Genomic DNA, 14,491 nt, shown 5'->3' on the forward strand with positions numbered 1-14,491 from the left:
ATCTAGGACCACGCCAGTTTCAAGCCTGTCAGAATCTCAGCCGAGGGGCGGGGACCCAGGTCAGCCAAGGGGCGGGGACCCAGGTCCCCTGCTGGGACAGCTGGAGAGGGGCGACCTCAGGGGCTATCTCCATCACGAGCAGTCTTCAATGCAGGACAGCCCGAGAAGGTGAGGGGACAGCTGATAGTGCACAGCGGCCTCCGGGAAGAGCCCGAGAAACCTCAGCATCGCTCCTCCAGCATGCTGCCACCCCGCTCTGTTCAGCCTTCAACAAGGAGCTCCGGGTTACCACGGAGATATGAGAGCAAAGTGACTGAGAGGGGTGCAGAGACACAACGCCTGGTGGGAGAGAAGAAGGTCCTGAAACCAGCTGCCTGCCACAGGAGCCCAGAGCAGCTGGCCTGGGGCAACATTTGAGCCTTATGCCCCTGCCAGAGGCAGCGGGGCTCATCCCTAAGGTACCTCTGGCCGCGGAAGGCGGGGCCCACTAGCTTCCGGACACTTCCTTGCCTAGATCTGTGCCAGCCTCCTCTGAGCAAGAGCCTGGCTGACTGCACACACCTGTCCCAGGACCTCCTCCCTGAGGGAGCTGCGAAGATGATGCTCTGTCAGTCCCCGCTATTGTATGGTGGGTGTGTGACCTTCACAAAGCAGCAGCCGGCCACGCCCCCCTCTCCCACCAGCATTCACGGCCAAGACCTCAGCTCAAGGGTCTCCAGTGGCTAGAAACGAACGCCCGGGAGCAATCCAATTCCTTCCTGCTCCCCTGCCATTCAGAGAGGAGAGAGCGAAGGCGGTGTGTGCACTCCAGGCACACAATACCCTGGCCTCTCACGAAACAAAGAGACTCCCAACTTCTCCCTCCAGCCGGGGCTGGCGTCCTCCCGCTCCAAGGCACTGCCATCCAGACCATCTGTCACTCTCTGATTGCCCCTGCTGACCCCTCTCCAACCCCAGGGTGGCCACCCCTGCAGGCCCAGCCTTGTCACTTTCTCTCCGTAACAGCCTCTCCAGGAAGTTGCCCCCAGCCTCTGAAGCTGAGCCACCAACTCCCCACAGATCCTCGGGGGTACCTGGACCCTTCTAGCCTGGTCCTCCCATTTCCAAGCCCACCCTGGCCCGAGCGGCCCCCAGACTCCAACTCCAGGCTGGAAGCTGGCCGGCACGGGGTTAACATAGGTCCAGCCACTTGTCCCCCCTCCCCGCCCTGCTGCCCCCCAAACCTTGATGGCCACATTTTAGCCCACTCCAGCCAGCCCCCAGAGGTGGGAAGACACACCACCTCTCGGGAGAGGGGGCCTGGGTTACCATAGGTGCAGTTACAGCAGAAGCGAACGATGAGGAGAATTTCCATGGCAGCCTCCGTCCCCGCGGCAGGAGCGGGCGGCCATCGCTCCCGGCTCCCCAGCTCCCATCAGAGGCCCGGCCACTCAGCCACCTTCCCGGCTGCTGCTGCACAGCCTCCAGAATCAAGCAGCCGCTTCTGAGTGCTCTTCTAGCAAGGGGGAGGGGAGGGGAGGGGAGGGCTGCGTGCGTGGAGAGGGGAGGGGGGGGGAGTGAGCCGCCTGCTGGCATCTTAGGGAGGAGCACGTTTGTAGCTGGCCAGCTGCCTGGGGACAGAGGCTGGATGCCTCGCATGCACACACACACACATACACACACACGCACACGCATGCTCCCCCCACACACACACACGCACGCACGCACACGCACACACGCAAGCAGGGCACCATAGTCCACAAAGCCAGACAAAGGAAGGTGACTGTTATCCAAGCCATTCCCCAAAGTACCTTCCATAGTGACTGACGTGTGGCTGTCCTTGGAGTCCTTGGGACCTTTCACTTTCAGTTCCTGCCAAACAGAGGAGAGGAATCACTACCTGGCCTGTCCCCTGAGCCTCCCCATCCCCCATCGTGAGCAACGCAGGAAGCAGGGCTCTGAAACCCAGGGGTGCAAATAGGAGAAGAGACACAAAGACTAACACGTGCAGGCCTCCCTCTGCCTCTCCGCTTATGAGCCCCTGGGCCACACCCATCATCTCCTGGAGCCTCGGGGGTCCCCTGAAGCCTCTCCCCAGCAGCTCAGAGGGCCTTCCAGAGGAGGCCCACACCCTCCTCCACCCCGCAGCAGCGGCCACTACTTGGAGGTCTGTACACGCCAGCCCAGGGCCAACAGGCTTTTAGTGGACAAGCTACCAGGGCACCAGCTGCTACTTGGGCGTGAGCAGCCCTCGAGATAGGAGCGAAGGGCCCCACACACCTGCACAGGGGGAAGCAGGGAGGGGCAGGCAGTCCGGAGCGTACTGAAAGGGACTCACCCAGCCACCGGCCCCACCCGCACTCCCCACCCACCATGTCTGGGCTGGGCGTCAGAGAGGAAACTTCAAGGAAGGAAGAGGCAACACCCCTCCTGGATCCCGTGCAAAGTGACAGGGAGTGAGTGCCGGAAACAGACCCCAGGGATAGCTTATCTGATCCTAACCTCTTTCACCTGCCTTTAGAGTCAGAGGTTCCAGCTCTAGCCCTTGCCACTGGACCAGCGTGGCCTGTAATTGGAGCTGTAATGCAATCCCCACTTGGAAGACTGAGTGCATGGTTGGCGGGCGGCGGTGGGGGGGGGGGGGGGGCGTGTTCCCAGGGGACGTGTCAGCAGGAATGTGGGGACGAGGTGAGGCCAAGGTCAGGTACCAGGTGATGTTGCCTGCTCTGCCTGGGAGGCAATGCCCAGGCAGCGGGGGGCTCCACACTTCCTACTCCTGCCTCAAGCTGTTTCTAGACAGAGAAAACCCCCAGGGACTGAGCCTGGGGTGTGGGGCTGGGGAAAAGGGAGGTTACTCAGCTTCTCAAGATCCTGTGTCTGGATCCCCAGGTTTAGGGAATTTTTCTCCATGTCCCCTTCCAGGGCAGCCTAGAGGTATGAAATCGCTCTGCTGCAGAGGAGGAGGGGCCTAATTGCAGTAATTAAGCAGCAGCACCAGTGGGAAGTGACAGAGTCTGCGCATGAGTCAGGGTGAGGAGCCACTGGCAGCAGGCCACGGGCCTCGCTCTGCCCTTGGGGCCAGCTGGCTATGAGAGGGGCTTGGGGAAGAGCGCAGGGGTTTCTGCCAACCATGGAGAACACGCAGTCAGCCCAGGCTAAGAGGAGAACCCCCTGACCACTCTCTGGACCACACATGACCCGGGCACCCGGGCAGCCTTGGCAGGGTCACTCTGAACACAGATGGGAAACCCAGTTTGTTCCCAGGGAGGGCGGGGAGCCGTGAGAGGAACACCCTTTCTCCAGCCTCATTGCTCCACTTAGAGGGACCTTCCCACCCCTCACTCCACTCCGTCCTCCCAGGCAGAGGGTGACTCACCTGACCCCTGGGTTTGGGAGAAGAAACAGAGCTCAGCCCTCCTCTCTCTGCCCCCAATAGATGTGTTTGAACGTGGAGGGGAAGTGTTAGCAAATCCAGTGTGGCTACAGGTCCATGTCCACATTTTTCCAATCCGGCTTTGACTAGTAATCAAGCTGACATTTTCATCTCCATCTGCCCTACTCTTGTACTGCCTCCCAGCTGATTCCAAACTTGGGTATAACCCTTATAACCCCAGTAGTTTCTCGAAAACTACACCGCACCTCACCAACTTTTCCAGCAACAGAGCCGAGAGAGAAAGCAAAGGATTCAGAGGGGGCCTATAAGGCAGGACTTCCAAAACTGCAGAAGGAGCTCCCTTTCCTTGGAACCAGAGGTTCTCCTGCCCCAAGCTTGGAGCTGGGTGTTGTGACTGTAAAGCCAGTGGCCTGGTTGGGAGGGGTGGGGGGTGGGGGGTATCCCTGAGATCTTTTTGGCTCAAGGGGTGAGCTGGGCTGTGCTCCTGAGGAATCCTAGAGCCCTTCCCTGCGACTTCCTGGATAGAAGTGTCGGCGGCAGACAATGCCACATCTTCGCCCTGCGGAGGAGGGTGGTGGGAGGGCTGGGCTGCAGCCGCAGGGACAGGCATATTCCCAGCCAGACGGTCTAGGGCTTCTTATCCACGTGGCCTTTGTCCGCTCTCTGTGGGACTGCAAGGATCTTAAAAGATCACCTAGTCCAGACTCCCTCAAATCTTCCCGATTATAAAAATCACCTGGGGAAGTTTGTTAAAAATACAGACTCCTGGGCCCCACCCCAAACCTTCTGAATTGAAGCTCCAGGGAAGGTGCCTGAAGATCTGCATTTTAAACAGTGCCCCTGGTGGTTCTTGTCAAGCAGGCTTGGGATGAGCTGGATCAATCCAGACACCTCATTCTATAGCAGAGGAAATAAGCCCAAGAGAAGGGAAGTGACTTGCTTAAGGTCACCACAGTGTGGGAGAATGCTGCCTTTTTAATTTCCTTTTTTGCTTCCCCTGTTCTAATGCAGAATAACCTAAAAGAGAATAACAAAATCATACATAAAGCGATATTCTTATGTTAAGAGGGAAAATGTCCCGGGCAAGAAAGCAAATCAGGCTAAGTGTTACTCATCCGGGGAACGATTTTCCTCACTGGCAAGCAGGGGAGGAGAGGCCCTAAGGCTAGAAGGCTCTGAGCAGCCCCCCAAACCCCAAGTCGTAGGGGTGGCTGTGCAGGGAGCTGCCCACCTCGGAGATCTTCTGGAATTGGTTGTTGGACTGGCTGCACTTCTCAGCTGTCTCCAGAGCGACTTTATAGTTATCCACAAACGCTTTGTACACGCCAAGCTGGCTGGCCTGCAGGGAGAAGAGAGAGAGGGGCAGGAGAGGGATGGGGAGAGAGGATTAATGAATGGATGAAAGCATAACCAGAGCACCTGGAGCTCCCTTAGCACTCAGAACCTCTAACTCGGTCTGAGTGGCTAGCTGGGAGCAGAAGGAAAAGGCAGGGTGAACATACTACAGTATCCCTTTGAACTTGGTAGTTTCCATGGAAACTGGCTCAGCCAATAAGGTTAACAAGGGGGGTATTGGGGGTTGGGGGGAGCAGGGCACGGCCTTTGTTGGCATGCCAAAACTCAGTTCATTGCAGCATTTGGCTTTATTTAGCATCATCAAAGTCTCGCACGCTTTGAAGCCCCTTAATGCCTCACGCATCTTTCACATCCTGGAATTAGCTGAAGCAGGGGGAGACAGGGAGAGGGGTGGGCACATGTGGCCTGCTCAGTGCCCCACTCCCCATGCTCAGTGTGGGGAACTGTATTTAAAGGCACAGTCCCCACTTCCCTTGGCCTCCCTCGAGGTCCTTGTCCCCACCTCCTCAGCCTTCAAGGAGCCAGAGGTCCTTCCTGTCTACACATTTGCATGTCGCTTTGAACCTAACACAAAGCTTTCCACAGCTTCAGACCACACAGAGCCTCGCCGCCTCCTTGGGGAGGCAGAACAGATGCCATCAGCCCTTTCTGCAAAAGGGGAAACCAAGGCTCGTTAATTCAATTCCACAAATATTTATGGAAAGCCTTCTCTGTGCTCTGCATGTACATTTCCTCTTACCAGAGCAAAGGGTGGAAATTCTAATTAAACCATAATGAGATACTACTTCATACCCATCAACCTGGTCAAAATTTAAAAGTCTAATGATATTAAGGGTTGGAAAGAATGTAGGAAAATAGGAACTTTCCCAGACTGCTTGCGGGGGTGTAAGTTAGTATAATTATTTGGAGAGTAATTTGTCAATAACTAATAAAGTTGAAAATATGCACAGCTTAGCCTACTACTTAGCAAATCCTCTTCTACAAACAGACCCCAGGGCTATGCTGTCCCGTACAGGAGCTACTTGCTACACGTGGATATTGAGCGCCTAAAATGTGACTAGTCCAAACTGAGATGTGCTGAGTGTAAAATACACTCTGGGTTTCAAAGGCTTAGTATGAGAAAGAGAATGTAAATGATCTCATTAATTTCTTAATCTTGTTTACATGCTGAAATGATAATATTTTGACTCTATTGGGCTAAATAAAATATATTCTTCACATTCATTTCACCTGTTTATTTTTACTCAATGTGACCACTAGAAAAGTTTAAGTTATATACGTGGCTCGCACTATATTTCTACTGGAAAGCACTGCTCTAAAGAAACTTGAATACGTGTGTGCACAAGGAAATGTGAACAAGGGTATTTACCGGCCTCACTCTTTCTTTTGTGAAAAGACTGGAAACAAATGCTCACAAGGGGGACCCATACACACACAATGTGTAGAGGAACCCATACACACAGTGCAGTTAAAATGGATGAACTAGATCTTTGTGTAGCAACGCTGACAAGTTCCAAAATGAATGCTGATTGAATTGCAAAATATATGATACATATAGACACACTTATATACACTTTAAAAGTACATGCAATGCCATAAAAAGATATATATGCATAGCGAAAACACGAACTGCAGCCTAGAAGGCTACACACCAAATTCATGTCAGTAGCTGCTTCTAGGTTGAGAGGAAGGGCAAGGGGAAAGGGAGAGACAGAGAGACTTCATTCTCATCTGTAATGCTTTGTTTTCTTGATTGAAAAGTCTTTCCATATATCTTCAGAGCTTAACATCTGTTAATTCTGGGAGGTGACTGCACCATTGTTTGCTACATTATTCTCTAGATTTTCTGGTTAAAATTTTTTCCAATGAAGTAGCAAGGACGTTCTACCCACCAAGGTACGAGGGGGGAAGTGGGCTGCCCCTGAGCCCTGCCCCGGATCGACTCTGCTTTCTGCAGAATCCCTGTGCTCCTCAAGGATCCGAAGAGGTGGGTGGGGGACCTGGAGCCACCCAGGGCAGAGACAGAACTCGAGGAAGCTTGCAGGTGGGGCGCAGGAAAGCCAGAGGGGAAAGTGAGAGCTGGGATGCTTGTGAAGAAGCCAGGACCAGAGCCATGCAGGTCTCAGCCCCAGATGGGCCAGACTTTTCAGAAAGGAAAATCCCAGATGGGGAGGAGCGGGAAGGGATGGAGTTCGTTTCCTCTTCCAGAGGGAGTCCTGGCCCATTGGTGTCCCGAGCTACAGGGGATGTGCTAGCCAGTCACTTCCTAAACCAAAGTATCATTGCTATTCTTCTAAGTATGCACATTCCTTGTCCCCCTTCCCACAGAAGGATAAAGGCTGGGTGCTCAGTGTGGAACGCTACCCTCCTATCCCACTACAGAAGGGAGTAGCCGGAGGTGAGCCAGAAGCAGGATCCACCTGGGCAGAAGGCCTGTGTGCAGGGCTCACCGGCCATCCCAGGCACTGCCATCTCCATGGAGCACCTTAGTCTGCAGGGTCCAAGGCCTGGCCTGCCAGGGCCATTAACTGGGAAGTGGAGGTTGCTTGGAAACAGCAGCTCGGCACTGGGGTGATCCCATAAAACAAACAACGGAGATGCTAATTCCCTTCTCTCAGTAATGGATAATCAAATACCCGGAGACCAGCTGAAAATAAACTGTCTCCAGATGCCTGGCCTGCCCGGCCTCCTCCCAAGCCTGTAGCCTCAGGGGCTTCAGACATCAGTTCATGATGCAGGGCGAGGGAAGAGGGGGGTAGCAAATTCATAGCCAGGCCAGTGAAGCTCAGACCAGAATGGGGAAGCCTGGTGACAGCAGGGTTCAAGTGACAAAGATAAACTGGGACAGCCTTTCCACTCTGCTCCAGGCTACTCACTCCTAGCACCACGCCCCCCCGCCCCCCACCGGGGTTTGCTCTCTTCTGCCCTCCTGAGGGCTGAGGAGAGGCTGCCCACCAAGCCAATCAGCTCAGGCTCCTGGACCAGGCGGGCAGTGATGACTGGGCGCTCATCATCCCTGAACTGGGGCCAGCACTCTGGGGCTGCCAGAACCAGAAGTGTGGCGTTCCCTGGCAACAACGCCTTTCAGGGGTGCTTCTTCCTAATAATAATAATAATAGCAGTAATAATAGTAATAACAGTAATGATAATGGCTAACTACTGGGTATTTACTCATTTACTATATTCCAAGTCCTGTTCCAAGAACTTTTCAGGTATTAACTCACTCAGTCCTCACAACAATCCAATAAACGAAATACCATTATTATCCCCGTTTTCACAGATGAGGAAGCTGAGTCAGAAGTTGGGTAAGTTGCCAGGTGTCACAAGTTTAACCTGTGGCAGAACCCGGATTCAAACCCAGCTGCGACCTGGCTCTAGAAACTGTGCTCATCTCTGTAACACTGCTGTCCCTCAGGACACAGACCTCAGGTCCTGTGATGTCTCCTCAATGCCTTTCCAACTTCTGCCTGGTCCCAGGGGTCAAGGACACGGTGCACTCATTCACCCATTCCTTCACTCACTCACTCACTCATTCATGTACTCATCACTGGGCTGGTTCTGGGGGCCCAAACTGAAGAAAATACAGTCTGTCCTCCTGGAGCTTATGGTTCTGGGGAGTCGGGCAGTTTAGTGTTCACGGAGCGGGTAAGCATAGGGGCTGCATTTCAGAGGCTGTGGAAGGCTTCTCCACGGAGGTCATTTGTAAATTGGAAACTGACCAGAGAAGCCAGATAAGACAGAGAAGGACATTTCAGGCTAGAGCGCCAAGTACAGAGAGGTCAAGCGCGCCTGCAGTGTGAACTGAGACCAGAAGGTTCAGCATCGGGGGCGCAGAGAGGGGAGCTGAGGCCAGCAGCAGAGGGTCTCATAAGCCACTCCTCGGAGCCTGGCCTTTATCCAAATCCCTGAGCAGGGGGGACTTGAGGTCCGGTCAGGAGTTTGGAAAACGCTCTCCTGCTTTTAGGTAGAGGCCAGAGGCTGCCTGGGAGGCAGGTCTGGGGCAGAAGCCACTCATGAGGCCACAGCAGTGGTCCAGGTGAGGGCGCCAGAGGGCTGGAGAGAAGCTGGTGGCTGTGAGCTTTAAAGAAGTGGACCCCATGGGATGCAGGGAGGTGGAAGGGGGTGGGGGAGGGGAGGTGCCAAGGATGAGCCCCCGGGAGTCATGGATGGACGGGGGTTGGGACGTGGCTGCACCCACTGAGACAGGGAAAAGAGCAAAGAACTTCAGAGCCAATGAGTTCAGTTTTGAGCACGCTGGGCTTGTGGCCTAGGAGCATCCAAGCAAGAGTCTTCTCCATGTAAGAAAAGCAGAGCCCTGTCCATTCAACAGGTCCCACCACTGCAGGGGAGGAAACGGAGAAGCACTGCTCCCTGCCCCGCCCCGTCCAACTCATACCCAGAGGATAGGGCCACAGACTCCTGAGCTCCATCCCGCCTGCCGGACTGGCAGAAGTTATGTGGCGGAGAGCCGGTGGGGGCCCTGTGGGTGTGACTGGGGGTCCTCAGGGGACGCGGCCAGAGACGGACACCGAGCTAGAGGAGAGGGTCGTTCCCGACCAAGGCCGCACGCTACTTCCACCTCCTCTGTCCCTCTCCCTGCCCTGCGGGTGGGCTGGGCTCTTAGTGCTTCCTGCTCCAGGGTCCTCAGGAGAGGATCGTTGGCTGACATGGTCTCCCTCCTGACTCTTCACTTCAGAGGCAGTGCAGAAGTGAGGCGAGCATCTGAAGTCTCAGGTGAGCAGTCCCTGCCCGTCCACCTGGCACTTGCTCCTCTGCCGGCTGAGGTACAGGGCCCTGCAGCCCAGCAGGGGAGCCTTCGGTCCAGCCCTGGAGCCCCCAGGTGAGAGAAACAGTGCCCTGCCAAGGGCACCTACCCACGTGGCCTGTCCCTGGCAGCCCTAGAAGCAGTCTAGGGCTTCACTGGGGGAGGCTGGGAGTCGGGGCAGCAGGCCCAGGTTCCCCATAAGGCAGAAGCCCAGGCTTTCCTCCAGGACTCAGAAATGACTCAGGCCTTCAAGGAGGCCAGGAGGTCTGGGGCTGACCAGTCCTCTCTCAACACCGGCAACTCCACTGAGGTCCCGGGTAAGGGCCCTCCATCAACGGAAGACTCACCAGCTTCTGAAAGAGGTGGCCCATGGTGACCTGGCTGTCCCACTGCTGCACCTTGGGGCAGAGGTTGTCATAGAACTCCTTGTGGATCTCGTAAATGTCCTGGATCTTGTAGAAGATGGTCTCGATCTGTTGGATGGTGAGCACGGGTTGGGAGGTGGTGGCAGTGGCCTTCAGGGGTTTCATGGGCTGGGCGAGAAGAGGAAGAAAGAGCAGAGGTGAGAGGCAAATCAACCGGAGGGTCAGCAGGCCCAGGGCCCAGATTAGGCCCTCCTGCTGCTCGAGTTCTGCCCAGATAAGGCCACTGAGGCCAGGGTACCTGAAGCGTGGTTTGAATGGAGCAGCTGCTGTCACAGGCCCCAGCAAGCCACCCATTACTGTAAGAAGAGGGAGCCTGGTCCAGCAGTCCCATCAGGTCCGAGGGGTGGTGCCAGGACACATTTCTCCCACCCTGTGTCCCCTGAGGGACCTCTGGTTCTCAGCCTGTACTGGGTTTGCTTGATGGTTTAACGGGGTCCATAGCTTTCCTCCACAATGGCCTCATGCTCTGAGTCACAAACTCCCTTGTCATGCTTCAGTGGGAAGGAGGGTTTGACTGGGAACTCAACCCCTTAGCTATTTCCTTCCAAGAAACAGAACATGATTCTAGGACTTGGGGAATAGAGTTTCTAAGGGACCCAAACCAATCTCAGTTGCACTGATATCTTAAGTTCCCATCACTTAGTATAGAGAGAGTGAGCGTGGCACGCATGCCACCGTGCTACCTCCGGTACCCATGGCAGACATTGCTAAGCAATCACAATGACCTTCCTCACTGAGCCTTGTCGTAGCCTCAGACTCTTTCTCAACGCCGAGGCTGACATGCAAGATGACATGCAATATCCCTATCTGTCATCTCTGCTTATCTACACCAAGGTGCTCCAAGGCTTGCTGGTGGAGAGGGTGAGGTGACAGACGGAAGCTCAGGACCATCCCCAACACTTGCTGGGAGCTGAAGTTATCTCCTTAAAGCCCAACATGAGGGGAAAATGAGGCTTGGATACATTTTCTTCAGTGGGATTTCTGTATCTTCTAAATCACCTCCAGTGAGTAAATATTAATTTTATAATCAGGAAAAAAAGCTATTAAAATTAATCATTGAAACAAACAATCAATGATACTGAAGGATAAAGAGCTCCTCCATGGCTGACCTTCCTTCAGCCCTAAAGCCCCCAAAGATGCCCAGACTGCACACCAAAGGCCCTTCAGGGGAGAGGGTCTGGGAACCTGCCCCATAGAGAAGGCATGGGGGTGGGGAGGTGGGGGGGAGGGGTACGCTTACTTGAGAGAGAGAAGCCTGAGTCAGACATGGTTGGTGTTCTTCATCTACTGTGAAGATAAAGGGCTGTGTGGAAAGAGGCCTTTGACTTAGTCTGGGTCATTCTGGAGACCCAGAGGGCAGAAAGGAGAAGTTGCAGGCGCAGGTATGGGCTCACTAGAGCCGCCCCCCACTACCTCACAGGATTAGGTAGCGAGCTTTCGACAGTGCAAGCATTCTAGCAGAGAATGGGTGACTCAGTGCTGGACTGCACGGAACACCTCCACCGAGGGAGGCTGAAGTTACTGCTGGCTCACCCTGAGAGAAGACCCCCAAGCTCGAGCCAGCCGCGGCTGCCGGATGTCCAGCCAGGCTTCACTCTATCCTCCCATCTGTCTGTCCACAAGGGCAAGTCCCATCTACTTAAAGACCCAGACAATACTCTGACTTCTAGCTCCCCTGTCCTCCCAGCTCTAAAAAATCCAGACGTGATGATGAAAGCAGGAAAAAGCAGAAGTCCTCCTCTGACCCTCTCAGTGCTGGAACCAATGAGGCCTTAACGTCCAGCCCTTTGCTAGGAAAGCAGGCTGGGGTTCGACCTGGTGCAGGCCAGGCAGTGTGGGCCAGAGTCCCCATTCTGCCGCTTAACAGCTGTGGGCAAGTCACTTAGCATCTCTGGGCCTCAGCAGCCTTGTTTGTGAAACCGGGATAATATTACCTTCTCAAGAACACTGATGGGAAGATCAAAAGCCATCATTTATCTAAAATATTGAGACTGTGCCTGGCACATAGAAGGCAATCAGTAAGTGTTAGCTGCTACTGTTGTAACTATTTACCCCGCAAATAATGGACCAAGTGCCCACGTAAGGCCAGACCAGGGGGTGTAGGGGGTATTCAGTGATTCACTAACCACTGCCCCCATGGAACCTCCCATCTAGTAGAGGAGACAAACAAAACACGAGGAAACAATCAAACACAAAATCACACATAAGTGCAATGAAGGAAATAAGGGGATGTCCTGCTGAAGGACAAGAAGGAAACACTGACCTGAAATGGAAGCGTGGGGGCAAAGGGGACAGTATTTCAGGCAGAGCTCCTCAACGCCTGGTCCCAAGGTGGGAATAGCTTGGGCAGAGAGAGGAGCTAGAAGCAAGCCAGTGAGCCCGTGTGCTGCGAGCAAGGGGGTTGGCGAGCAGGGCCCTAAAGGAGGGCTGGAGGGGTGAGCAGCGGCCGGATCACACAGGGGGAAGGAATGCGGCTTTATGCCCATGTAATGACCTGGCTTTCCCCGGAGGGATTGAAACAGGGGAGTGACGGGGTCCAATTTTCCCTTCAGGAGATTATTTTTATGACTCATGCTCCTTGCTCCGGACAACGTTATAATCTATTTGGGTAAACTGGACCAACACAAATGAAACATTTTGGTGGACAAAGCAAGATACACTTATTACTCGACTTGGACTGTTAAATACCAACCAACTGGCACAGCTCGGAGAGGGCTTCACAGAGGAGGTGATGGGAAAGGGCCTCAGAGGGAATATCAGAGTAAGTGGAGGGTTGGGGCCTGGGGAAGCATGGCAGGCAGGGACACAGAGGGAACCGGGGCCAGGAGAAGAAGAATGTTTTCCCCACCCCAGGTTGGCAGTGACATTGAGCTCATGGCTCCCGATGTTCCGTGAAGGATACGGAGCTGGCCCTTGGGATCAGTCAGAGTTTACCCTTTTTACCTCTATCTACCCAGGTCCAGAGGAGGGTCCAAGTCACCGCGGAGTCCCTGTCCCAGCCGGGGTGCAATCCCCACCCGGGGGGAATAAAGGAAATAGGAGAGAGCAGTCCTGGGGAAGAAGGAGGGGGTCAGGATTTCTCAGAAGCTGCCTATGCAGGGACAAGACACAACTGCTCTGCTTCCTCCTGAAGTCCCACTCTGTCTGCAAAAGGGGAAGCGCCGGTGCTCACCAGGGGCAGGTCACACAGACAGGGACTGCGCTTGGGGCATCAGGCCGTTGGTTCTCAGGACAAGGTTGGGGGGCCCTTTGGGGGAAGGGAAAGTGCTGGATGCGTGCCCCCAGCTGGCCTGAGACCCTGGGAGGCAGTTATTTTTATCTGGTGAAGGCCTGAAAATAGGCCTCGGGCAGGGAGGGCAGCAGAAAGGCACAGGCAGCCCTGCTCTCCTGACAGAGCACACCAGCTACCCCTCCCTCTTCCCAGAATCCTGCAGCAGAGGATGGGGCGCCAGTTCCCCATTTTATTAGAGTTAACTCTGGCTCTGGGTGTCCCACGAAGTGCTCCTCAGGAAGGCGGGCCAGGCGGGTTCAAACTCTTTTCATGACTTCACACTGTCATTTGTCTCTTCTGTCCCCCAGCAAGTTGCCTTTTGACTTTCGAAACCAGGGAAAGAAATCGGCCCACTTCCTCTACCTCCTATCCCAAGAGGCCTGGAGGCTGCCACATGTACTTTTGTTAACTATCACCACAGGCTGGGGGCGGGGGTGGAGGGGTCGGGGAGCGTCCTGAACCTATCTTACAGATAAGGAGCAAAGCAAACTCCAGAAGGAGAGTCGAAGAGAGGAGGGCCAGGTGGGACCCAGGGCTGGAAGGTGCTAAGGCAAAGGCAGGCCAGAGGGAGCACCCAGCTCACCTGCAGCCTGCAGAGACTTGCAGAATTACATGCATTTGGTCTGCCCCCTTCCTCCACTCCCCACCTCAGCCCCAGCTCCCAGACCCTCTTCCCTTGTCATCTGAGCCCATCAGGAACCTGGAGGGTTCTGGAAGGTTACCTTGCCTCGCCAGCAACCCAGGCAGCGGAACAGAGCCTCCTGTGTGGCCTCCCCGTCTGCGTCTGTGTGTCCACAGTCCAGGCTACACACGCCCAGCTGTTTGCGTATCAGGAAGTGTGAAACTGAGAACAAACACTCAGGAGAAGAGCTGCGGGAATGGGGGTAGGGTGGCAAGGAGAGCTGGGCGTGGGAGGCGGAGGGAGCTGGGGAAGACAGGTTTTCTTCTCTGAACGCCTTTGTCAGATCACCCCAAAGAGCAAAGGGCTTAGCTCCTGGGTAGCTGGGAAGGGCCCCCAGCTCCAGGAGAGAGAGGAGGGCTTGATTCCTCATCTCTGAGGCTTATCATCTGAGACTGTGGCCGTGGAGGGTCCTGCCCCCTCTTCCGGAGGGGCCTCCAGGTGCAGACCAGGCCTCCTGGCTCGTCCCTCCCTAGCTCTTGCCTCTGCTCCAGAAAGAACCAAGCCAGGATGAACAAGCTGGGGGGAAGAGGAGGGACCTACCCTGGGTCACACCCCAGGACTGGGAGCCTCAGCCTCACAGTTTTTACCTTGAGAGCGTGAGCTGTTAGAAAGGCAGGCA

General features: G+C 55.0%; 1 protein-coding gene across 4 annotated transcripts in view; it reads right to left on the bottom strand.

Moving 5' to 3' along the window:
- Positions 1-14,491, bottom strand: part of ABR (ABR activator of RhoGEF and GTPase) — a 178,727-nt gene that overhangs the window by 55,441 nt on the left and 108,795 nt on the right. For 3 of the 4 annotated variants that reach the window (XM_032617583.1, XM_032617584.1, XM_032617585.1), the window contains 3 exons: positions 9,842-10,027; positions 4,605-4,712; positions 1,791-1,851 (listed from right to left, as the gene is read on the bottom strand). In XM_032617583.1, the coding sequence (XP_032473474.1) occupies positions 1,791-1,851; positions 4,605-4,712; positions 9,842-10,027 (355 nt within the window). Of the gene's footprint in view, positions 1-1,308; positions 1,388-1,790; positions 1,852-4,604; positions 4,713-9,841; positions 10,028-14,491 lie in introns of those variants that run through there. The other variant, XM_032617586.1, reaches the window with a different exon arrangement.

Source organism: Phocoena sinus, chromosome 20 (assembly GCF_008692025.1).
Source record: "Phocoena sinus isolate mPhoSin1 chromosome 20, mPhoSin1.pri, whole genome shotgun sequence".
Taxonomy (NCBI): Eukaryota; Metazoa; Chordata; class Mammalia; order Artiodactyla; family Phocoenidae; genus Phocoena; species Phocoena sinus.